Source organism: Zeus faber (genome assembly GCF_960531495.2).
Source record: "Zeus faber genome assembly, chromosome: 7".
Lineage (NCBI taxonomy): Eukaryota > Metazoa > Chordata > Actinopteri > Zeiformes > Zeidae > Zeus > Zeus faber.
This window is the reverse complement of record NC_137203.1, coordinates 24229344-24257030: the sequence shown is the minus strand read 5'-3', so window position 1 is coordinate 24257030 and position 27687 is coordinate 24229344. Positions and strand designations below refer to the sequence as shown.

At 43.3% G+C, this 27687-nt stretch overlaps 1 protein-coding gene across 1 annotated transcript in view; it reads right to left on the bottom strand.

Annotated features, from left to right (window-relative positions):
- The window catches only part of LOC307232860 (transmembrane protein 132C), a gene marked incomplete at its 5' end in the record, with an annotated part of 136220 nt that extends 115227 nt beyond the window's left edge, over positions 1–20993 (bottom strand). The window contains one exon of the mRNA XM_080004062.1: positions 20948–20993. Within this exon, the coding sequence (XP_079860188.1) occupies positions 20948–20993 (46 nt within the window). The remainder of the gene's footprint in view (positions 1–20947) is intronic.
- Between the last annotated feature and the right edge of the window lie 6694 nt (positions 20994–27687).

Here is a 27687-nt window from a genome sequence, read left to right as displayed (position 1 = left end):
CTGTGCATAGCATCCAACGTCCAAGAACAAATGTACACTATGTAATGTTTTCATGTGGTTTTAAGGCTCTGTGCTAGGAAAGGGGCGTCTCGTCACTCTCTGTTGTATCGTCTCTGGTCCTGTGGGTAGTGGGACGCACACATATAAAAATGTTTTAATCACATTCAGACCGGGCTTTGACCTTCTCTTCAAGAGCAATCTGCTGTGTGATAACACTCCCACTGCACCCTCCCATCTTCACCCCGTCGGCCTGACGATTTCATTCCTTAACCCGCCCTTGTAAATCAGTGTTCTGACAATTTAAAAATCAGCTAGGGATTTGTGATTCATGGCACCCCACTCAACCCTTGGCGTCCTTGCACTGAGGAAGTCCTCTGAAGGGCAGCGCACCTGTGTTGCCGGGGCCCAGTAACCAGTACTGGTTCCACGGAAAACATGAGGACTACACTTCCAACAAACTTCCACTTTAAATGAAATCCAAATTCTCCTGCCCCTGTCTTTATAAATGCAGTTGGATGAAGAAAAACAAGCCACCGCGGAGCAGTTTGTTGTGCGTTGTGGGTGCGCCATTGTGACACCGACACATGAAAGGCCTGATCGTCCACCAACGGCGAAGAGACACACATACAATCAGGGAAACAGAGATGTCTCGCGGTCCCCAGGTGATAATGATCCCAATTCCTATTCCACGTCTCGGACCGTGATGTCTCAATCGAAGTGGCAAGCTGAGAAAAGGGTTCTCTACATGACCCTCACTACTTATCTTGCCCAGCTCGTGACTAGATTTGTTGTTTATTGTTTGACACAAAGGCTTAAAGTCTGCCATGTCATAAGTAAGCGCACGTTTACACTTCACACACTCTCAGGAGCACAATGTAAAGTGCCACTGATCACACTAAAACTATGAATATAATCCTTTAAGGAGAAAAACCTTTAGTTAAAAAGTTATTAAGATCATCTGACGAACAAAACATGAAAACAGTCTCAGACAAAATTAATGACTAATTAATTACATTTTTAAATAAATAGAGTTTCTGGATGAGAACGCATTTAAAATTTATTTACGCATTGCGTTTGTTTTTGCCAGCCGGTCTGTACCAAAAATAGAGCGAAAAGAAAGACAAAAGGAAGCCATTGAGTATAAATATCAAAGGAGCTGTTTGAACCAATGTAATAGCTTTTGGAAAAAAGGAAACACTGTCATCACTTTACAAATGAGAAATTTGTGGACAGGGGGTGGAATTTGATGCAAAAGGGAAACAAAAATACTTGATAACAGCTTTGATAAAATAAAAAAAAAACATCCTCAGTCGTGTAACTTGCTCATGTATTTGCTCATGACTGTCAAGAAGAAAAGGTTAATTTTTAGTTGATTTGGTCACGAAAGGACAGCTTCACAGATCCAATTCCAAAGAAGACACAGCGAAGAAAGAGCTGTTTACAAATAACTAGTCAAGAAGAAGGGATGAATAATAAAATGAATAAATTAGAGCAGTTAGTAAGAAGTTGTATTCATCACACGTTGCAAGCAATCATCGATTGAGATTTTTACAATGTTTTTTGGAGACATTTTTGAAGATTGGATCCCTGCTTTGAGGCAAGTTACTCAGCTAAAATGGCTATGCAGTGTCTTTGCTGCAGTGGCTGCGGTTTATTTTTCTACCCAAAACAAGAAATGCTGAAAAATGCAGTGCAGCATATGGATGCAAATCTTTAATTTCAATAAAGATGATCCTTGAAATCTTAAAGGGGACCTGTTGTGAAAAACAGCTCACCTTTTCAGTGCTTGTGCACATGCATTTGGGTCTCTGATGGACCTACTAACACACAAACTGTGAAGTAAGACAACCCAGTCGGAAAACATGTGATTCAACAAGCCATTCAGATTTGTCTCTCCTACGTCACATTAAGACACGTTAGAATTAGAACCACCCCCCATCTGAGTAACCCCGCCACCAATCTTTTAAATGAGGCCTCGTAGATCTAGTATGAATGTAGATTCAGCAATTGGATTGCTTATTTCTCGCCTCAATTTTGTTCAGAAACAGATTATGGTGGACTGCTAAGGTGAAATAAGTGAAAGTTTAGGTACTTCATACAACGGGCTCACAGAACTGGGGCGAACGGTTCCGGAGTGGGAATGGGGAGAAGCAGCTTATTTTGATTTAAAGCGACAAACACTGAAACAGAGCGTCAGGAACAGGAGGGGTTTTTAAGCATGTTACAATGGCTGGAATGCATAATCTGAGGGGTATTTTCAGCAAAAAACTTCAAAGAGGGTTTGGGCCAGGGGATGTCGTTGATTTCCATCTGAAATGTGGGTTTGTGAAGCCCTTTCAGAATGTATTGTGATTAAGGGCTATACAAATAAACTTGACTTCGGGACCTCAGAGACCTACTGTATGACTCCTGTTGAAAAGGAGTATAATAGGTCCCCTTTAAGTAAATTAAAAATATAATATATTTTTAAACATAATCTTGTTTTAGACAAAACTAAGAAAATGCAAATTCAGCAGGTACCTGAGTGTATAAGTAATAAATCAACAAAAAACAATTTAGTTTCAGAATCCAACCATGGATCCAACCTGTCTTGTGTCAACAGTCCAGGCTCGTGGGAGTGGTGTAATGATATGGGGAATTTTTTCTTGGCACACTTGAGCCAGTAAATACAAATCAATCATTGCTTGAATGCCACAGCCTATTTCACTTTTGTTGCTGACCATGTGCATCCCTTCATGGCCAAAATTTACCCATCTTCTAATGGCTACTTCCAGCATGATAATGCACCGTGTCACAAAGCAAAAGTCGTCTCAAACTGGTTTCATGAACGTGACAGTGAGTTCAATGTTCTTCAGTGACTTTCCCAGTCACCGGATCTGAATCCAATAGAACACCTTTGGGATGTCATAGAACGGGAGATTCGCAGCATGAATGTGCAGCTGACAAATCTGCAGGAATTGCACAATGCAATCATTTCAACATGGACCAGAATCCATGGAATTGAGGCTGTTTTGAGAGCAAAGGGAGGCTACCCAGTGCCCAGGGAAACCTACCTTTGAGCTCCAGAAAAATACTTGCTGTGCTTTATTGCAGCAGAAGTGGGATGACAACATAAACTAGGATATAAGATGCATGAACATCAGTTGAAAGCAAGTTTACGTTCAAATAGTTTTCAGCGTCACAACATAATGCGTCACAAAAAAGAAAAGGTGCTTTAAAAAGAAAACAGTGCATGTGGAACACCATGGATAACTATTGTCCTATTCTGACTCAGAGCAAGTTGAGAAATGCTGAGACAAAAGAAACAATGATTATTCAACCCCAAGAAAAAAAATTATCTGTTTCAGCATGCGTTTTATGATTCACATCATATATAATTAAATTTCCCTACTGTATCACATTAAATTGTAAAAAAAAAAAGAAAATACGGTCACCATTATGCTGAGTCAGACAAATTGATTCTCTTCACAATAGAGGAACACAGAAATGCTATTTCTTTTATTTTTTTTAGAGGCACTGTGCTACAACTCAGGTCTTGGTCTACAACTGTTTGGATTATTGTTAAACCTTGATCAAATTCAAGCCAATGTCCGTCTTGGAGCAGATAAGTCTCGGCAGTGCAAGAATCCAAATTAATATAGAGTTCTGAGACCTTGCTCTACTCAGCTGTCAGAACAGATAATAGGCTAAAATGTTGTACTGGCGGTGGAAGGCAGATTAAGAGTGAGCACTAACAAGGCAAGCAGTGCTCCTCAAATGCCGAGGATGGGTTTGTGAAGTGTTGCTGTTTGGTAGTGGACTATTTTCCCTTAACCCTTTGTTCTCAGTCTTTTCCTTGATACTGAAGATCTAGATGTATGCAATAGGTATGTTCTATTTTCCCTCAACCATTTGTTTGCAGTCTTTTCCTTGATACTGAAGAGCTAGATTTATGCAATAGGTGTGGTCTTATTACAGTACACTCTGTTGATGTTTTGCAATGTTAGTAAAAAGTGTGTGTGAATTACAGAGCATATTTTGAGACAGGTTGTCTATAAACACCATTTCATTTATGATTTACTGAACACCTACTATCAGATTATGTATTTTTGTTACTATACCAGAGGTTTGAGTATGTTTTTTCATTTTTTGTTGAGGGAAAATACGGCCTGGGCAACAAAGGCCCCTGGGAACATAGGGCCATGGGAACATAGGAACTTGGAATCATAGGACCTTAGAAATAGGAAGTTGGAGGCATAGGCTCTAGGAATTTAGGAGCTTGGGAACATAGGACCTTGGAAACATAGGACCTTGGGAACATAGGGCCTTGGGAACATAGGACCTTGGAAACATGGGGCCCTGGGAACATACAACATAGGTCTTTGGGAACATAGGGCCCATGGAACATAGGGCCCTGGGGACATAGGGCCCAGGGAACATAGGGCCTAGGGAACATAGGGCCCTAGGGACATAGGACCCTGGGAACATAGGGTTGACACGAGTCAGAGCACTGCTTCAATGGAGCAGATTCACTCAGATGGTGAGCAGAAAAAATGAGAGGTTCTTCATCAGTGAGTGAGTGCTGACTAGCCAACTAGCCAAGCAGAAACCGACAGGATTTTCATTGACAAAGGATTGAGGATGCATGCTCAGCAGAAAACACATCAGGACAAGTCTCATTATGATAGAAAATGCATTCATGTCAAAATCCTTTAGTAAAGTTATAGAAGGGATAACAATGAAATGCCTCTCCCTGGAGAAAAAATATACTGTCTTTCATGACACATGAATTAAAAAACCTAGTCTTAATACGTGGCATTTTCCCAATATAATGAAATAGACAGTTCGGATGTTCCATTCTGTTTAAACAGTTCATTGGACAACAATTACTCCTATGGCAACACCTCTGCAGTCCTGCTTTCTAAGTTTTCCTCCCTTGTCTACACGCACATCTCAAAATGGCATTTGCTGAACAACCTGTCAATACCAACATGATTTCTATGGTCCGTACACAAGCTCACTCATACTGTGACTGCGACTTCCACTGCAGGGTTCACAAAGCTGGAGCGGAACCAGCAGAGCAAGCAGCAGCACTCATCCACACACAGAGGCTGAGTGAAATGACTAGCCACAACGGAGGACACCGGGGATGTGGGGTGTGTATTTGTGTGTGTGTGTGTGTGTGTGTGTGTGTGTGTGTGTGTGTGTGTGTGTGTGTGTGTGTGTGTGTGTGTGTGTGTGTGTGTGTGTGTGTGTGTGTGTGTCTGTGTGTTTTTGGGGGGGCTTCCCGTCTGCCCACTCCTGGCCCTGATGTGATGCCTACACACAGGAGTGCCCGGCTGCCTGGCCCTGCCAGTCTGGCTGCCTCCCTTTCCACTTCATCACACTTGTGTCGAGAGGGACAGAGAATCAGGAACAAGGACAGAAAGTTTAATAACCGGTGGACGAAGTGGACTGACAGCGACGGTGGACAAAAAAAATGTAATAAAAAGATGAAGAGGTGCGAGCGATGCACTTATGTGATTATTTAAGTCAGATTTAAGGATTATGTAAAGGCCTGTCAGTAGAATCGCTCCAGGATCATTTTACGATACCTACATTTTTTTTTACGATGCCCACCCTCTCTCTAAGATACCTCTAGTGCCAGTTCAGAGTCTGCTCTGAGAGTGGACGAGAGTAAAAGATCTAAAGCAGTGCTACCGAATTAAAGGAGTTAAACACTCTTTGCTCAAGGTTTACAATTACTCTCCTTTTGACCCTCATGCTTGCCCCTAATTGTTCGCGGGCTTTGGTTTGAATGCCAAACAGGACACTCTTAAACATGAAGGATGAGAGAAAGCTTTCTGGTCCCAATGAATTACCCGCATCATATTTCTCACCGTGTTCTATTAATAAGGCCTATTGAATTTGTGCCCGAGCGTCAAGAATAATAAATACAATATTTCCTTCAAGGATCATTTGGGAATGATTTATACTCTTCAGCCACCGAGAAATTCAAAAAGGAGGCAAAGGGAAAAGAATCGATACATGACACAATATGGTATTACTTTGGTGCCAGCCTTCATAGAAAAGGAATCCGTCAGGCAGGGGAGCGGCCTGTGGACCACCTGGATAATCAGTGTGAATTGGAGCCACAGGGGCAGGAGATATCGTCTCCCAGAAAACGTTCCGCTCCTCCAAAGAGAACAATGCAGCTCCGCTCTGGAGACGAGCCGAATCCAATCAGCACTAATGCTCTTGATCGTGGGTCGGTTCAAATTAGTGATCGTCTGTGTATGTGTGTGTGTTTGTGTGTGTGTGTTTGTGTGTGTGTGTGTGTGTGTGTGTGTGTTTGTGTGTGTGGGTGTGTGTGTGTGTGTGTGTTTGTGTGTGTGTGTGTGTGTGTCGGCCCATGCTGACATGTGACATGCAGGATGTGTGTGTGTGTGTGTGTGTGTGTGTGTGTGTGTGTGTGTGTGTGTGTGTGTGTGTGTGTTTGTGTGTGTATGTGTGTGTGTGTGTGTGTGTGTGTGTGTGTGTGTGTGTGTGTGTGTGTGTGTGTGTGTGTGTGTGTGTGTGTGTGTGTGTGTGTGTGTGTGTGTGCATTTCCTGGTGTCTTATGGATGGCCACATTTAAGATGCTCGGCACTAATAAAGAGTAATGGAGAAGGGGAGCCCTGGTTCTGAGTTCATGAGAGAAAGCATCATCTTGGGGATTAAACACTATCGACCCGAGGAAGAGTAAACACTGCAGTGCAGCTCTGCTGGTCCCCGACGTTCCAGCCGGGGACGTGGGGAGACGAACCCGACTCAAGGAGGGCGGTGGGGCGCGGGCTATGGAGGGCGGGTGTCGTACTTAAGAAGAACATCCAGGTGCTGACGATGGTGCCCTGATGCATCTGGAGCTGTGTTGTCACAGAGTGTGTGGGAGCGAGGATGGCAATGCAAAGGCATCACAAGCGCCCCTCTGTGCCAGCGCTCACTGCTGGGGTGAAGGAAAGGACCAGGGAGTGTTTTGGCTAAGTGTCGGGGCCGGGGACAACCGGCGTGTTTGTGCAGCCATCAGTATTCCCACGGCCCCCTCCGGACTTATCGACGACTCAAACGGGCCTCCTCAGTGAGTTTCTTCCCCTGGCGCTGGCCTTTAGTGCCAAAACAATACCGTAAATCAAGCTAAACACACAGGGCTTCCAGAGGCGCAGTGAGTCGGCCTCTGTGTGAGTGGTGAGTGACATTTGGTAAAATAAAAGCCCTGTTTGGAGCCACGGGTCATGGCAAAGTAAGTACAACAAGTAACGTGTTTGGCGATGAAAATTAAAGATGGAATATTCTGCAGACGTTACGACAGTGTCTTCAAAATGCACTGCGAATCGACAGTCGATTTATATAAATTTCATGCAAGGTGCTCACCATGAATAAAAGGCTCTGTTCAGAACACAGATGAATCAACTTTTTAATTAAATCCAATAGTGACTACCATCTATAATGCTGAAGGTGTTTGATTGCTCATTAGTTGAGCTTACCAGTACTTTGATACACCTTAATTTCATCTCTGGCTGTGAAATACTTTTATTATATTAGCAAGTTGTTACAGACAGTGGGAAAACATCCATTACAAGCTATTCCCAATTTCAAAATGTCATTTAGCAGCTTGAAGATGAAATACTTCTGCCTCTTATGAACGGAATAAGCTAAACGTTTCTGATATCGTGACTGGCTCATAACAATCATAACTTCACCTAACCTCTAAAAAAGTCCAAAAACCCAGTCGTACTTGAGCGCAGGAGGTTCAAACCAGGTCTCCCAATCAGTTGCTCTCATCTTTTGTTTGTTAACGTCCCAAGTGGACACTCTGGGAGCTGGACGGGGGACGTGGCGACACCCAAAAAAAACGTAGTGGCTTAATTAATTCAGTTTCTGCGGTCTCTTGCGGGGGGAGGGAAGATATCTCCTGAATCCCTTTTTATTCAGAGACGCCTCCGAGACCTGGTAAATGAAAAGGTTGTGTAGCGCGGAGCCTCAGTATTCTCTTGTGCTCCCTCTGCTAGCCTGACTCTTTCACAAAATCTATTGGTAAACCACCCCCAAGGTCATCCACATATAGGATGATAAATTCTGCTATGAGCTTTCCTGACAGGGCTAAATTCCTACAAGAGGCAGCCGCACTACAATGAGCCTGAGCTGTTTCAAAGTGTTCCAGCTACTTTTTTTCCCATGGAAAATAAGTGTTTTTAACACATCCAAGTTCAGTTAAAAAAACTTTTAACCTCATTACCAATGCATCGTCTGAGATCCAGGACCATGACCCCACACCACCCCTTGTCCAATCTGCACCAAACTTTGCACAGAGCTCATGGGTGGACCCGGGCCACCACCCGCCCCTAGTCTGGAGGGTCCGGACCCTCGGGCCGGGCCACGGCACCCGCCCCAAATTTGACCCTTATTGGTATTGTCCAGGTATATTTTATGTTGGTTTCGATTCCTCAGGATCTAGGACTAGGTTTCTAGGTTTCTATTGATAGTACAATTGACCTGTCTATACTCAAGCCACAGAGATAACAGTGAAACTAGGATCAAAACAGTATTATTTTACATCGCTTATGGTAGCAATGTCTTTTAAATTAAATAACGGCGGAAGTTTAACTATTCATAATTTTGCCGGGGACCCCACTGGAACCTCTTGAAGGACCCCTGGGGGGTCTCTGGATCCCACGTTGAGAACCACTGGTCTACAAAATGACTGTAACAGTTATACATTTTACTTATTTTCCTTTTGCACATCAAATTGCTTGGAATTAGCATTGCTCAGGTTGACAACTAAATGGATGTATTCATTCCCTGTCAGACAGTACATTCCACACTAAAGCAGAGAAAAGCTGCAATCAAAAGCCGCAGTTAGACTTTGTGTTTATTTTGATAATGGCAACGCTGCGTCTGTGTCTCATAGAGCATTTTACTGTGATTCCAGATGGACTGGCAGGTGGTTTAACCTAAAAAACCTGTCAGAGAACTCCACCAGCAAGTAGCATTGTTTTGATCTAGGGAGAGAAAGTCATTAAAGTGCCAACAAGGGGAAAGAGCCTGCCAGTACAAAGCATCGCTGACAGAATCTGTTGCTGAAAATGCAATATCTGTGCGAGTGGCCATGCAGGGAACATTTTGTTCACTGTCCAGAAGCCTTGATGGACGCAATAGAGGAACGGCAGGAGGACACATGACCGGCCTATTACACAGCTCCTTACCAAATGAAGGAATAAAGATGGAATTTTGATTTTAAATTATTTAAGAACGAGTTTCCCTAGTTTTAGAGCTTCCGTTAAGAAATATAGTCCACAACAAAGTAACCGATAATGAAACTTCTCCCTACATGTCTAAGCTATTTTACGGTTATTAAAGTGACATTTGACATATCCACAATAATTTTTTCAAGTTTTCCATTGTTATTTCTATGTAGCGCCACAAGCTGCCTCTGCTATCTAGCGTTAGCGTTAGCAACAGCATGTAGGTGGATTTATGCAAGGGACGTGAATCCAGGCGGAGAAGTGGATGCCTGCGACAATGGTTATTATTAACAGACAGCGGTCGTTATTCATTATTTTGACCTCCGATGTCCGCTATTGGCCAATCAGAATTCTGTTTTGCACAAAACTGGGTAAACTTATTTAAGCAATACTGCTGTGTACGAAATCAAATACTAGCATACTGTGTTAGGTCTGCCTGCCACACACCACCCGAGTGGCGTTTTCAGGCTCTTACATAGAGACAGAGGTGATGTGACGTACCAGTTTTTTGAAGAGAGTGGGCAAGATGGAACAAGCCTGGAGCAGATGTTAACATCTCATGACAAGGGCTCCTCCTGTGTGTGGGGTTGGGTGGTTTAACCTGTGCTCGTTGGTTGCTCTGACAAGCAATAGGCGTACAGCCACCCCTGATCCCAGGCCCAATTTACTAGACCCAAGACAGGTGTGGTTGCTCAAATCACACCACCACCACACCACACATACTATTTAGTGCACAAAGTTAGTATGTGAGTCTTTTTAGATTCCAGCGCCTAAACTGGCGAGCAAATCCCACAATGCATTGTGATGACGCTACTTATAGCTACAACAACAGCCAAAAATGGTTGAGAGCAGGTGAGTCCAAAGCAATGGAAGGCACCATTTCGTAATCAAGCCACGAAGTGCACAGAGGAACTGGAACTGGTATATGAAGATGTAGTGTGCTCGAAAAGCCATCGTTCTTTTTGGACGATCATGCCTATATGTACTACGTAGTACGCAGAGTGTCATTTTTGACACCAAATGTGAGTTTATCAGAATGATTGCTGATAGTGCAGACCACTGGCATTCTGGGATGCTGCCACTACGCAACTTCCACCCGCTCCATGTTTACTCTAGAAAACAGGGAATAGTGAAGCAGGCCAGTTTTTTATCTCCCGTTTCTTATCATGTTGCTCCAGTAAAGATGCTCCCCAGCCGACTATACCAGCCTCTGGTTGTATCGCTTTCAGATGTGAAATATGTCAATGTCAAGCCTGGCAGGGCTTATACCTTCACCCAGATGATACATAGATGTGTTGCACACATCTATGTATCACCAAAAATAAACGTTAAGTACAAACATATCTCAAATGTTCTTCATGGTCTTCATTTCCAAAACTATCTTTGGAAATGAAGAAATATTGTTAAAGGTTTCTTAAGACCATCTCAGGAGAAATGTTTCACTAGTCAGGTTTGAAAGCAGCAGATACGCCGGGTTGCAAAGGACATTTTGTTATTTCATAAACGACAAAAAAAAGCCTAAAAAATATTCTCTGGGAATTTTTCAGACAAAGAAAAAAAAGATAATTCTGTTCATCGGCTGAGTCTGTTCTTAACTGGAATCACTTCTTCTGAATGGGCGGCTGAAGGAAGCTCAGAGGGTTTGACAGAAGAAGAAGACGAAGAGGAAGAAGAAGAAGAAGAAGAAGAAGAAGAAGAAGAAGAAGAAGAAGAACATGAAGTTTTGTGTAGGGCCGCGGTCCTGTGGTGCGGAGTCGCAAAATAAAAATAAATAACTTGGATGGCTCAGGTAAAGACGCTCGCTGAACGCTGACCATCGCTGCCTCGTCTCAAATCCCAAGAGTGCTAGTCATTCTCTGGCTTCGGGGCGTGGCTTTCGGTTCAAGCCGGAGACCTCGTTCGGGGCGGCGACTGGCTGTCCACCTTAGGGGGTGGGGGGGGGGAAGCTGAAACTAGTTCGTAGCAAAGAATATGTGACTGTCAACACTGGAATTACGGTCGATGGCCAGCGAGTCCCGCCTCAGAGGAGGCGAAAGAGTTCAAGCGTTACTTCCCAAAAACAAAAGACCCGGGAACTAGGAAGGAATGGATTGGCGATCCATTTGTTAACGCAGAAGGTGAACGGAGCATGCCCCTGCTGGGGATCGCAAATTATGGCGGCTTTAAAAGTATGTTTGAGACAATAACTCTGTCGACATTCTGGATCAAAATCAAAGCAGAATATCCAGGGATCGCCACAAAGGCACTGAAAACCCTGCTTCCATTTGCAACATCATATCTTTGTGAAGCAGGGTTTTCTGCAGTACTACGGAGCAAACTGGACATTCGGAACACACTTCGGGTGCCACTGTCTCCCATCCCCCGAGATGGGAGCGTCTCGTTGCAGAGAAACAAGCCCAGAGCTCCCACTGATTCAGCGTTATGGAGAGCTGTAAATTGTACGCACTTCATATTGTACGATTTGCTTTAGTTGATCCCGGTGACATCTATTTGTTCTTGAGAATTTTTGACCTGGTAGTTAAACGATCAATCACATTTTGTTTAAAATGTTTCACTTTTTATGCCTCTTTTGGATGAGCGGAAGCTAGATTCTGATGTGTGTTTTCCCAGACTTGAGATGAATAAAAAGACTAAACTTGAATGTTTAATGTTTTTTTGTTCGCAATAAATTATTAGAGTTATACAGATAATACGTATCCTGTTGTTTTTAATGCCGTTTGGCTATATTTCCGTCACACCTTCATAGCTGGTCCGCAAAAATATTGTCTGACATAGTACCGGTCCGTGGCGTAAAAAAGGTTGGGGACCGCAGATGTAGAGGACCTTTAACGAGAGACAGGGTCAAAGGCTTGGGTTCATGCTACCTTTAACTCTATCGTCTAATTCCCTCTTCTATCAACATTGGACAATCATTATAGCACACACACACACACACACATACACACACACAGAAACTTCTCCTGGAAGCTCTTTGGTGCAACTGGCAGGGATATACCTAAAAAAAAGAATTACAAGTCCACAAGTTTTTCAAAATGGTGGGAACTGTAGTAGATCTGTTATCAAATAATTGATATGGTTCGACTATCTCTACAGTGTGTGTGTGTGTGTGTGTGTGTGTGTGCATCCATGCATGTCTCTGTGTGCGAGTGTGTGTGTGTGTGGGGGGGACATCTCTGTGCCTTCTTGCTCAGTCCTGGTTTGTTTCAAAGTCGTTTTGATCTGATCCCCTCACTCACTCCAAAGCCAGATTTCAGACAAACACACACACACACACACACACACACACACACACACACACACACACACACATAAACAATGAAACAAGTCGCCTCCTCAACATGCAGACTGGAGTCCAGCGTATTGTACTGGTGTCAGACAGAAGAAGTGGTGAGAAGGAGAAGATGCTCATTTCTACTTCATGGTGAAACACACTCGCTGTTTACTGCACTTTATAATCACCCAATGAAAGTGTGTACTAAGTTTTTTTGGATCCTTTCCTCTGAGATGGAAGTACTATAAACTGTCCGGGGCATCGTTGTTGAATGTATGATTGCAGGGTATGGGAACGAAATTGAAAAGTTTTATATGATCCGCAGTCACGTAGCGGGGTCTGCACAAAAACGCCCTTGTGAAAGCAATCTAGCTTTTTTTTTTTTTTTTCCACAGACTTTTAGAAATAACAGTTGCAACACACACACACACACAAAACAAGTCTGATATGCCAAAGCATTTCATTGAGAAGCAATGACTGGGAAAGACACCAGTTGATTTATTTTTCCCACTCTCACGGATGGAATTAGACGTTCTTTGCACAGAGGGTGTGCCGTTACGGTTGCACACGGTGCAGATTAGTTCACTCGGAATATCAGCGGTTGCCATATCCCCGGCAGACGTGATTACAGTGTGGGGCCCTTCGTATAGCAGACCTCTTATAAAAGCGCACGTGAAAGCAACGTAAAAGAAGACGGCAGCATCGATCACATGCACCCCGGGAAGCCGAGACATCTCCTGCCAAGGGCTTCTCGAACAGGAAGCCTGAGTCCTTGTATGTTCACTCTGGATCTCTACAGTGGAGGAGGCTGCGGAGAAATACAAGGGGGCACCTTACTCTAGTTTTTATTATTATTATTATTATTATTATTATTATTATTATTATTATTATTAAAAGACAAAAGATTCTTTCTATATATTTCAACTTTACTAGGTCCTACTGTAGGTGCAAACTTAGAGAACAACAAATACATTTCACAGAAAAATAACTGAAAAATACAACATTTATCACATAATACATACATGATTATAATATTCCCTTACTGTAATGGAGCCACTAAATCAGTGATGATTTAGTGATTGTCAGGCGGCTGAACCAGGTGGAGGGAAACAACTGCCCCCTCGCCACACATGAACATCTCAATCCAATTCTATTCCCACTTCCAATTAACTTCCAATTAACTTGGAAGCGTTTATTTTTGCCGCTAATCCTTTGTTACCGTCATGTCTTCACAAACTTCCCCTTCCTTGACTTCAATTTGAGTAAAAGAAAAAGAAAAAGAAAAAAGAAAAGCGGTCACGGAGTTAAATTAAAAACAGTGCACAAGCAAGCACTGCGCCAAGCCGCCCAGCGAGCGGTGACACCTGCCAGGGGGGCGTCTGACTCACACCGCCACACTTTCTGTGCCCATACCCTCTACCCCCATCATCAGCTCACTGTCCTCTTGAGTGAGTGATTAACACACACACACACACACACACACACACACACACACACACACACACACACACACACACACACACACACACACACACACACACACACACACACACACACACACACACACACACACACACAGCAGCCGACTCATAAACACCCTGCAGGGAGTTGGAAGCAAGACGTCAGTGTTCAAAAACATGACATCAATATAAATGTTGATGGTGTAAGTCTGTGTACTCAGACCTTTTTCCTTAAGTAAAAGCACAAATATCCTGACACAAAACGACTCCAGTAAACGTGAAAGTACCACATTGACATCTGCTTGTCATACAACGCAGAGTATTGTTTGCCATTGCATTGAGTTTAGAGGTAATGTGCAAGTGGAGTTCAATTTCTCAAGGGTAAGGGTATGACATCTGTACTTAAGTGAAAGTATATAAACGCTTGCTCTTAAATGTGCTTAGTATAAATTATAAAAAGTCAAAGTACTTGTCCGTACTTTTCCAGTGCACTGATATAACAGAGCCTATAATTGTGTTCATGAAAATCCAGATTTTCTTTTTAACCCAAGTATCACTTGCCTGGGTCCAGACCTTTGAATCTGCCCACTCCACAGGGGTGACTGATTCTTCTGGTCTGGCATCATGACATGGAATAGCGGTTTCTCGGTTGAAAAATTTGTGGTCCATTGAGCGCCGCGGTGGACTACAGTTAGCCAATCAGCACCACGGGTGGGACTACCGCCGTTGTCAACCTGTCGTCAAGCGTTGTCAAGCTCTGTGCCGCCTGTAACCAAGTAGAAGTAATAACAACAATGGCGACCGACAAGATAGACGCTGCTATCGAGGCTGTTCGAGGCTGAAGTACAAATTACCTTGAAATCCGAACAGCACTCTGCTTTGTTTTTACTTCACTCCACTCCACTCTTAAAACCCTGGAGAGACCAGTATGTTGGCATGGCTAAGCATCAGTGTCGACTTAAAATGACCTTCGATTCAGATGAATACGTTGGTCTCTAGTGATTAGTTAGGGAAAATCGAATCACCTTCCCCCACGGAAATCAGTTGGAGTTGAGGCAATGTCAGACTGAAGATGGAAACGGAGTGTATCAAGTTGACAATTCTGTCTGATATCAGGCAAAAGTACCACAGCTGTGTTAGAAATGTAGTACAGTTAAAAAATACACGTATTTGCTCTGAAATGCAGAGGAGTAAAAGTTGAAAGTCTCCAAAGCCGAAATGGGGTTAGAATTAACTGAGGTTCGGGAGCAGAGACCACGCCCCAACCACACCCACTACCAATCAACTGTACATACATACACCCGTCAGATCCACACGACATTGCGTTGTCTTAGCGTTCGCAACCCACCACACCCCCAGTCTCCACCTCTCGCTCCCTCTCTCCCTTTATTTCCATCCCTGAGGAACCACCAGGGGATCTGAAGGCACGGCTGAGGCCTGATGCCCCGAAGACTCTTTTCACCATCCTGAGTCAAGGCTGCTGGTGTTCCATCCTTCATCAAGCCCGCCATCCATCATCCCAGCCATCAGCATGCGGAAGCACCAATTCACCAAAGTCGTACCCTTACCATCTCTTCTCTCATCCATCATCACCATCATCGCCTGTCTTCTATTACTTCGCGTTTTACATGTTATCTTCAGTCAATTACTATAATAACCTCAGTCCTTCTGTTGTGGTGTGGTCTCTAACTCGTGAATGTACTTGAGTAAGTACAGATATGTGGAAAATGTAATTAAGTGTATTTATGATGTTATAGGGCTTTACAGGATTTTGGGATCAAGAAATCCAAGGAGGTTATCCCTTTGACAGTCGTTGTTTGTTGTGAATGCGGCAGTACGCATGAACGTTAACCGTGCGTTGATTGTTGCTCTGAGGTGACCATTACTTTGGCACTGATTAGGAGCCTGTGATTGTGTCAGCGCTGATTGGGGACACAGACGTACTCCGGTGTTCTAAGTACTCAGAGCGCTGAGCAAACAGCCTCGAGGCGCTTTAGACCTATTAAAACCAAACTGAGTTCAAATGAGCAAACACATCATGGTCGTCGTCATGTTATGTTCCTGTTAAGTTCCTGTTAAGTTCAAGACTGCTCCAGAAAGCACTATGTTTACGTTGTTGACGGGAGAATAAATACAATTCCTGGTGAAATGAAATGTGGCCTAATGTGTGTGTGCATATATATGTGCATGTATGTGCAGGACTATGTGGGGGATTCTCTGACCAAGTTTACATACTGTATGTTTCCATGACAAACTGATTTCTTTGCCGCACTATTTCTTCCCCTGGAAAACCTCTTAGGCAAAAATTTGGCACATAAAGTTAAATATCTGGTGAACCGCTGGCCGAAACCTTCCACAAAGTTACAGCACAGCCGTCAGGATCGAGGCGGTCATTTAGGTATATTCCATGTAATGGTGGCTTGAAAACTATGGCATGAGTAGCGGGGGGAAATTTGGCACTTGTGATAATAAGATGTGCAATAATAGCGACGGCAAACTTAATAATACAATATGTAATACAATGTGGGACTTTTTTGCCTACTTTGCCTACAACTTCCCCCAATCCCCCCAAAATATTCTTATGAACTAGAATACCATCTCTTCTCCTTTTGTAGAACTTGGATTGGAGTCGCTGTAAGTCACGGCTACTGCTGGAAACAAGGGCCGGGAGAATGCCTCCATTGGGACATTGACATATATTTTCTAGCAAAAAAACCCATCTCATTTTTTAGATGGCTGCCGGTGCCAGAGAGCTAAAATTATAATCTACGATTTCATACTGATGTACAATCGAGACTTAACTGCACTCCGACCTAGTTTCGTCGTCAATAAAAGGGAAGCTGACTCAGTTGATACTGCAGTTGTCTGCAGCTTGAAATCCGGATGAGATTTTAAATCATTAAACTCTTACTTAGTTCCAATCTGGGAAATACTATTTTTTTTCATAATAGCTATGCAGTAAAATGAATCTAGGACATTGTCTTAATCGACTTCTAACTAAACACAGCAGACAATAGTAATTGCTCTGTGACAGACAAAAAAAAGCCCAAGGCGAAGAATAATATATTACCGGCTAAATTCAGTGGTAGATGTGGAATGCTGCTCAGCATTCTATTGCATCAGCAAGCTGAATCACAAGGAGGCGCAGGGCTGGGTTTTTAACATAATCTTGACAATCAATCAAGTCCGCCACAAAGAAGTCAATGAGCCCTGACAATATGTACCTATCAGATCATTGCCTCCAATGCATTAAGCTCTGATACCTCTGATAGACACAGACGGCTCTGCACGTAGCCCGACACTCCGCACGCTCAGATGTACTGACAGCCTTTTGTCCAGCCACCTGCGTGTTATTATTCAAATAAAGAAAATAAATAACAAAGGCGAACAAGTTGTCGTTGCATCCTAACTGGCAGAGGAAGAGTTGGCCCCGGCCAAGAAAGCAGCGAAGGAAATGTGGCACCTCGTCCAGAACAATAACGTTTGTATTTTGTTGTTTGCTTGTTTAACCAAATTTTTCAGGGTTTTCTTTGATTGGAGAGGTTTAATTCAACTTTGCAAAATAAGGACTGAACTAAAATGGTTCATTTTTAAACATTCTAAAGATGTATTTATCAAGGTGTAATACACGCCAGTGATGTAAAATACATCAAATACTGTCAATATTATAAAAATTCCCATCACTTGAGTCTGTTTTATTCACAAAAATGGTACAAAAGTGTCTTACATTAAACACTGCCATTTTCCATTCCCAGGAACATTACATGGGATAAAATTCAATAAAAATGTGTGTTTGAGAAACAGAAACGTCTCAGCATCGCACTGAGAGTTTTGATCCAGAAGGGGGGGGGGGGGATCTTCTGGCAACACCTCCTGCCAGATATTATTTCTCAACGCAATTTAGCAGTGGGCACTTGGGGGCAATCTTATAATAGTGTGAGAGAGCAGCTTTAGATTGGATTGGGATATGAACCCCCCCCCCCCCCCCCAAAAAAAAAAGAAGAAGAAGACAGAGCATGTGTCGGCAATTTTAGGAACCATCAGGAACCAAACTGTCCTGATGGCGCCTGTCAGGGTGTAAAAGTGTCACGTGCCACCTGGTCTCCTATGTCCCTACAGGATGGAGGAACCCGCTGTTATGAAACTCCGACCCCAAATTCCCGGGGGAGGTTTATGGGGAAGGTCCTCTGTTCCAGTCCAACACACCGATACAAACAAATTAACTTCAAACACCGCATCAGCATATTTATCAATTATTGCAGTGAAACCCTTTCCGCCTTCCACGCCAGTTAAACCCTTTGCATAGATCTAATCCAATCAACTCTCTTAATGGAATTCTATGAGCAAACAAGGGGTCAAACTTAGTGAAAAGAGCCAATTAACACAGGGGCAGACGCTCCCTTTTAGAAATCGTATATGAAGCTATGTTAATAAACCTTGTCCCTGCAAGGCGGAAAATGCCATCTTTTGACGCAGGGTCTAGGTGCGACGAGCATGAAAGAGCTTTGCTTGGCGCAACAAAGGCTGTCAATAGCAGAGATATAATTAATATGTTTGTTTCACAGCGAAAGATCCAAACTTCCACCAGACACCCACATTCAAGCAATTGTCCTGCGGCTTACAGTATATTTCGTGAAAAAAAAAAACACACACACACACACTTGTAATCAAGCTCTTTGCTTGAGCAGGTCTGGTAACCGGGGAAGGGGTTTAAAACTCATTCAGCGCCGCCATCGAGCTTCTCTTTTTCCGTTTGCTCCGCTCCAATAATCTCCTATGAAACCGAGAGCCGAGGCGGATCAAACGAGGGAAGGAATGGAAATTGAAGGAGAAAAGGTCTCTTTCCTATTTTAACCAGAGTTCTGCATGGAAATGCTGAATGATGCGAGGTGCGTCACCTCAATGGAAATGCAAAAAGGGGGGGGGGCATTTTGCACCGAAAATACATCACAAGGAACATTGTCGCAGAGGCAGTCAGACCACATCTCTTAATCCAGGAATCAGCTCTATCATATAAGCTCCTGTTAAGAGCGTCGGGTGTGCGATGATGGGCTGGTCAACACCTCAACGTTGAATTTAGGATCAATGGGGTCAAGAAATCTGTTTATTTAACACCATTTGAACCGCTCTAGGACAAGCTGTGAATGTGAATGGCTGCTAATTAGCAAATTGGAATCATCCAATTTATATGGCGGAGCATGAAGGATATCATAAAGGCCAACATAAACTAGCTATCAATAATCCTTCTCTCTCTCTCTCTCTCTCTCTCTCTCTCTCGTTCTCTCTCTCAACTGGGGGTAACTGGGTCTTTTGCATTATTGAGATTAAAACCTGAGGGCTCCCTGTACAAATTACTCAGCAGTTGTCACTGACAATGCAATAAACACACAATGACTACTGTTGTCTTTTCCTCCAAAGCTGCTGTGGTCACGTTTCCCTCCTTTACCGACGGGCTTAAAAGCGTTCATCTGATCGCGTGTCCAAATTCTCTTCCTCGTCGTGCCGAGCCCCCTGCTTGTTTCAAGGGCATCACTTGCAGCTTTTAACAGGGACCACCAGGGCCAGGAAAAAAAAAAAAGATAAAAAAGGAGCATTTGGGTCCCTGCCAGAGCGCTGGAGCATGGAACCACTGTGGAGTGGATCATTCTAAAACAAAACAATTCCAGATAATATCTCCTGGCAGCGGGAAATCACCCAGGGATCTTCTGATGTGGTTAATAAAGGGGTTCTGTTAAAAATAAAACACACACACACACACGCGCGCGCGCCCACACACACACACACACACACACACACACACACACAGACACACACACACACAGACCGGTGTGATGTCTTGACGAGATGAAGACAAGGGACAGGACAGAGAGCGTTTAAAGAGGTGGATGGGTGTCTGTCCTGGCTTGATCCCCTTAAAATGATAAACATGAAGTTGAGGGCCAAGGGGATATGGGGATATGTCCACCAAAACATTTCATTTAATTGTCAACTGGAGAAAAGTACCACTGTTGTGTGCTGTTGTTTGGTTTTGGGGAACTACTCAGCTGGTGTCATGTCATGTCATGGTCATGCTTAATTTTGTACTTCCTGAGAGCTCAAGGTGTCTAATGGTGGAGAGAGGACATGGGAAATATTATGATAATGTAATATAATTTAATATATAATAATCTTCTGTTTGAGATGATATGTAATCCAGGTAAGATCAAGGGAGATCATGTGGGCAAGCTTAATATTTCCATGTAATGGGGTTATGGATCAAATTGCTATTTTATAAAATGGGATCAGCCCTATATCTCGCTGGCCTGGCTGTCTTTACGCCCAACTAAATGCTGACAATTACCTCTTGCTCCGAGAGAGAACGATGATGATGATGATAATGATGATGATGACGATAATGACGGGTCAAGTGCAGGGCCTAATCATGCAGTTTGTTCGCGATTTTTCCAAGAATTGAAGGGTGGGGAAAGGAAAAGAACCAGCAAAGTAAAATCTCTTTTGTTGTTTCACCGTGATGTGCAATGTGCCTTCATTGTATAAGGCAAAGGAAATACAATAAACAGACCTTATATGTATAGCTGCCGCTGGTGAAGAGAAACACACATTAACACTTGCTGTGACCTTTTCCCTCCTGAGTAGGCTACTTGATACACTAGGGACCAGATCTGACCAATGAAGCAAGATGTGTGGCCTCTGAATCTTGATATACAGCAGTATATAGACTGGATTGCTATAGTGGGGTCATCCGGCCCTACAGTAGTTTATTAATAAGCTCTCATTGTACACTCATCTATCAGGCGCATGTCCGTAATTGATACTTAATGAAGTAGTAACATAAGCCACAATGTCCCCGTTAAACATGTTAATCACCAACTTTATTATCAGTTGGGGGTTTTTGGGGGGTTTTTTTGGAAATGATCACATCTCATCATAACATCTGCAGGATGGAACACATGGACCAGGCTGGGAAATGTGCTTACCTCCTAAAAGTAACACGACGGACTGAAGGGCGAGGATGCGCAACATGTTTCTTTAGGGGAAAGAGAGAGTCCGCCAACAAAAAGAAAAAAGAAGAAGAGGGGGTTTAGATCATTCAAAAAGATATTTTTGTCCGCGCACCATCATTACGCACAGAAAGGCATCTTCTAAAGTCAAGGGGTCTCTAGAGGACAAATGCAAAAAACAAAAAATGAAAATAAAAACATTGCTTGTGGTGTAAGAAGCGGCTCAAATGAAACTCGGACGACGCTTTCCCCCCGAAAATGTTGGAAAGTAACATCTCCACGCAGCAACTCGCGGGCTTCGCAGCGCTCCTCAAAACATTTTGACAGATTAAATGGTTCGGATGCTTGAGAATTTGCTCTCGGGGACTTGGGTGCAAGCGTCCCCCTGCGCGCTGCTGTTTTCCATGAGATCGGGGGTTTGTCCAACAAGCATCTGAGTGATGCAGATGTAGGTCCGATGTGATTCCCTTTCCCTTCCAGTCAGCCCGCAGCCTCCCTCCGGATTCTCCGCGTCAATAAACTGGTTCCCCGGATCCAGAAGTTGGAGAGTCCAGTCCCCGGACCGTCGTGAAACCCGAGCTGCTCCGACGTCAATGACCGTCCAACATCATGGAATAAATGGTGAAATCAGACGAGTTCAAGCCATAGTAGAAGTTCAGCATCCGTCCATAGAAGACGAGCCCACGCGGCGCTCCTCCGGCTCTTCCACGCAACTCCGGCAGCATCCGGTGCGTAAAAAGCGCACACTTTATTTTTATTTTTATTTTCTATTTTTTTTTAGTTCAAACGCTTGGTATCTGCATCAGATGATTTCGTTCTTCACCTTTTATCCTGTGTGTGTGTGGTGGAGCTCCTGCGCCGATCCGGAGGTCTGGGCTCTACAAAGCAGCTTCACGCATGTTCCTCTGGCTGCGTCGAGGGGAGACGATCCACTGTGGAAGTGGAAGATTTGGAAAAAGTGGTGGTGTTGGGGGGGGGGGGGGGGGCAAGGCACTCCAGCACCCAACAGGCACCTGATCATCCACAGGGGGTGGGGTGCGATAAGAAACCATCATATCATTCAAATTACCTCAAATGACATTATTCCTGTAGAACCCTGGTACTATATGTAGTACCCAGTATTATATGTACAGATTTAATGTGTGTGTGTGTGTGTGTGTGTGTGTGTGTGTGTGTGTGTGTGTGTGTGTGTGTGTGTGTGTGTGTGTGTGTGTGTGTGTAAATATATATATATGCAACCGTCAACAATTTCAGAGTGCGAATTCAGAAGTTTCATGTTATACATATATATATATTAATGCACACACACACACACACACACACACACATATATATATATATATATATATATATATATATATATATATATATACATTTTTTTATTTTTTTTGGTTGATTGTTTCTTGTGTATTGGCACTTTTCTCTTTTCTTTTCTATCTATCTGTGTATCTATCTAGAAAACCCTCTCTCTGTTCTCGTCTTACATTTAGTTAATTTTTTTTTAATCCAACTCAAAATCTTCACCCCCCCCCCCCCCCCTTAAATGACGGGATCACTGGGTGATTCGTGGCCACACAGTTGATGTTTTGTTTTTGCAGGAAATCTCTTGGAGCTTCCCCGCTGTGTGCGTGACTGCGCCACTCGGTGGGCAGCAGCGACCTCGGGTGGATGACATCACCCGCAGCGGCTTCATCTCACCTCCAAATGTATTGAATTACATTAGTCTGCTGTTTAATTACACGGTGTGTGTATATATATATATATACACGTATATATACACTGTGAATATATACTGTGAGAGTATATTTTATAATGTGTATATATATGTATATATCTGACATGGCTTTCTGTCTGACCTCAGATCTTGTTCCTACACATAGTGCGCTATAATGAAATGTCCCCCTGCAGAGGAGGATTAGACTTCTAAGGTTTGCGATATGATTGAAGAACAAATGTTTTTTACATGTGTCGAAATATCCATCTTCTAAATATGTAATGCATTTGAACTAACACTTTCTAGATAATTCATGTTTATATATATATATATATATATATATATATATATATATATATATATTTGTTGGTTGGACTAAGTGATTTTCAATATCCATTGTAGATCATTTAAGGTATCTAATTAATTCACACAGTATATGGGAGTGAATCTCATTAAAATCTCATTGACCACTGAATGCCAGTTTCCCCCTCCAGAATGCCTTACCACCAGCATGTCTTAAGACGGGCTCTCAGCCTCACTCCCAACATTCCTTCCCTTCCCTTCCAAGACCCGACGTTTGGTTTCCCAGCAAATGTGTGCAATTCGATCCTGTAAAGGAAATACATTCGCTGTGGAACAGCTGCAAAAGGCATCAGAGCTGCGGAGTGAATGTGTGGCTGTGAGAGCGATCACTTTCTGAGCTGTAACGCCATCCACACAAAGGCAGTCCTCCCCTGGAAGGATGTGTGCCAGAAAGGAACCAAATTTTTCAGGTTATATCGTCTGCTGCTGCTGCTGCACTTCTTTTTTTTTTTTTTTTTTTTTTAAGAGCCAAAAACACATTGAACTTCTTTCATCTCACACCGATGGTAAGTCCATTACCCAGGTCAAATTACCGAGACAGCGGCTGCAGTGTTACACAAACACACACACACACACACGCACACACACACACACACATCTCAGTTAAAATAAATAGAACAGGCATTGAGTTATATCATGGTAATTTGAAACATTTCCTATTTAACTTTCTTACATGTGCGTGTGTGTCTGTGTATATATATATATAAAATGTATTTATTTATTTATTTCCATTCAGGTATTGGAGTCGATATATTTATCTCTAAATTGTGCGTGATGCATCGTCCTTTGTCTTTGGACACTATCCTCATCCATGACCTTACCCGGCTCTCCATAGCTCATCTCAACGTCATTGGGTAGACAGGAGGCCCCAAATTCATCATCTGCCTTCATTCTCCTCCACGGCGTATCTGATCTATGATAGCATTAATAATAACCGCAGGAGACTGCCCTGTCGGCCCCCGTGCCATGCCCACTCCGAGCCCGCGCAGATTACCAGCAGCTATTCGCAGCCTATTAAAAGCGTATTTACTTATCGGCCTCTCTCTGAGGCTGTCACTCTCTTTTCAAGGCTGATGCCCACGGGGAAGAGCGGCGTAGAACGACCTTCCCATAGCAGGCAATACAATGAGTCACTGGAGGCCGCGGTCCTGCCTCCCAAATGAGTTCCTCTTGCTTTCTTTCCCCCAGCTGACCTTTACAAAAGTAAAGTTGCAAGCACAAAGTAAATAAATGCGACCATCATTTCAATTAAATGCATCATAATGGATAGGACATCGCCCTCGATTGAGCCAATTCCATGTTAAGGCTTGACAGTTAAAACAAAAAACAATGTTTTCTTCTTATTATTATTATTATTATATCACATCAACATAATGGTGCCAATTATGCTTCCATTTTGTCTCACTATAGCTCTGAGGAAGCGCTGGCTGGGAAGTTGCAGGCGTCCCCTTTTTGACTGACAGTTCAGCAATCACGATAGCGCAAATGGGACAAGGTGAACTCTCCTCATTCCCTCTTCTCTCACGTAGACACTTTTTTTTTTTTTTTTATCAGCCAGAATACACCGCGGCCTACTTTAGGTGCGCTTAACTTTGCCTGACCTTTAAAAAGGGCTGATAATTTTAACCTGCAATCTCTTCTCTTCAATATAACGCCAGCACAAAAGGATATTCGGCTCCAGACCCACCGGTCTGATAATTCCACCTCCCAGTGTCTAACTCGTGGAAACTCCACCGAAATGCTCGGGCAGTCCATTATTGCCTCCCCAACTCAGCCTTCACCTCGCCAGTGGGACTCAGTCCCCTTTTTTTCACCTGATGGTCTGCAGCTTTTTGCTCTGCGTGGATTGTCCTCCACTTTTATGACATCCTTGAAGATCTTTGTTGCCATGGTTCTTCACTTTTCCTTAACGTTTCGCCTTCCAGGAGAGTTACACAGCTTTACATGCGGCTGGAATACTATGTGGTTGTGGGACCTCTTGGCAGCTACTCTGATAAAAAAAAAAAAAATGGCCGGAATCCAAAAGGCTTTGAGCGGGGCTAAATGTTTAATAGATTCCTGTTTTACTTGTGGTAATCTCCTGACCAGGAGTTGAGTGCGGTTGTCACATCTATCAGCCGGGGAACAAATAAAAAGTCCCATTGTGTCCACGCTTCCTTTCAGCTCTGCAGTAAATGTGAGGCCAATAAATGATGGCCTCGTTTGAGCAGAGGCTCGATCCATCGCCAGCGATTTGTGGCCAACAAAGTCATTTCGATAGCAGTCTCTATATTGATAGATGGTGCCAAAATTTAATAAAGGGCCAATTTAATCGTAAGGCGGGAAATAGAAATAGAAATTGAGCTGCAGCTATCTTCTCCGTTCACCCCCCTCCAATCCCATTCGGAATTAGATGGGAGGAAAGAGACAAACAGCGCGAGGGAAGATTTCTTCTTTGGCAAAGTCGTGCCGTCGATGTCTTCATTGCACTGCGAGAGAGATCTGAAGACGCAGAATGTTAATCACGCACGGAGAGCGCCTACATTACGAATGTGAAATCCGTCGACCCACATAATAAAACATCCGACTTTGCACATTTTAAAAGTGCCGTGGCTCCTGCAAGGAAAAGGACAACTGGTCGATTTCACCATTCAATCTGAAGCCCACGCTCCCGCCACATCAGAATCAGAACCAAAGAATTTGGAATCACTTTGGTGAGGTTGGTTGACTCCCCATGAGGTTCGGGCGCTACTGTTGTATGGAAGTGGCTCGGAGATGCTGTGGATGTGGACGTTAACAAACTTTGGAGCTCAAGGCCCAACAGTTGAATTACATTTTGTTTCCCCACGGTCAGGTGCTGCATGTGTCACACCATCTTTCCGACAACAAAACCGTTTGCCCCTGTGACCGCATGATGGCATGAAGTAGGAATCCACTTGGAGATGGATAATAGGATCATCTGCTTCATTAGAGCACTTCGACAGGCGAGGGAACAAAAACTAAAGGACTAATCACTTGGTGATTTGAAATAAATAGAGTGGGGCATTTTATTATTCATGAGCACATGCCTCAAAAGCAGAGACTAAATTGAGTATGGCTGGGAAATGGCAGGAGACATCATCCATATTAAAAGATTTTGGACCAACCTGTCATTCTTTCAAAAAAACAATAACTTGCGAAGCGGTTAGTGAGGATGTGAATATATAACCTATTAAAAAAGTTTGGAGATGAGGGTAATAATTGTTTTTTGGTAGGAGACATCTCATTGGAAGGTGGACGCCCATTCAATATAAAGGTGCCAAGACCCATGGAACACTGGTGCCCCCTACAGGCAGAGTATATTTTGAAACCTAAGAAGGAAAACGTCTTCACTTTTCTATTTTCGTTTCTTTAACTGTGATATAGTCATATTGCATAAAAAACAACAATAGAAAACTAAAGTTGTTCAAAAGCCCTGTTTTCTTTTTCCCTCAAGGATCTAAAATGATCAAGAAACACTTATTGGTTATGGCCTTGTCCTCTTTTCACAATTTGCTGCAATTATTAAACACATACACCGATCAATCATTACATTAGAACCACCACTAATAAGCACTAATATCGTGTAGATCCCCCTCATGCCGCCAAAACAGCTCTGACCCGTGGAGGCATGGACTCCACAAGACCTCTGAAGGTGTCCTGTGGTATCTGACACCAAGACGTTTGCAGCAGATCCTTTAAGTCCTGGAAGTTGTGAGGTGAAGCACCCATGGATCGGGGCTTGTTGTTCCAGCACATCCCACAGATGCTCGATCCGATCGGACCCTAAACCCAGCCATCCACATGATGTAGAAGAAAACACGATTTATCAGACCAGGCCACCTTCTTCCATTGCTCGATGGTCCAGTTCTGACGCTCACATGCACATTGTAGGCACTTTCGGCAGTAGACAAGGGTCAATATGGACACTCTGACCAGTCTGTGGCTACGCAGCCCCAATACGCATCAAACTGTGATGCACTGTGTGTTATGACACCTTTCTATCATAGCAGCATCAACTTTTTCAGCAATTTGTGCTACAGTAGCTCTTCTGTGGGATGGGCTAGATTTTGCTCCCAATGTGTACCATTGAGCCTTGGGCTCCCATGACCCTGTCGCCTGTTCACCGGTTGTCCTTTCTTGGACCACTTTGGTAGGTATTAACCACTGCATACCGGGAACACCCCACAAGACCTGTCGTCTTCGAGATGCTCTGACCCAGTCATATAGCCATCACAATTTGGCCCTTGTCAAAGTCGCCCAGATCCTTACGCTGCGAGATGATCGATGTTATTCACGTCACCTGTCAATGGTTTTAATGTAGTGGCTGATCGGTGTATAACGTGTGTTTGTAATTTACTTTGTCCGTAAAAAATAAAAATACAAAATAATAATCATAATAATTATGATGATGATAATAATAATAATAATGTGGATACAATCAAGAACAATATGATTTGATGCTTACAATGCCACATGTATGTAAATAAATAGGACAACTGATAAAAAAATATGTCAATGTCGCCCAGCATCTGGATATTCAGTCGCCCCAGACCAGGGGTCGGCAACATGCAGCTCCCGAGCCGCATGCGGCTCTTTAGCCCCTCCCCAGTGGCTCCCTATGGTTGACAAAAAAATATAT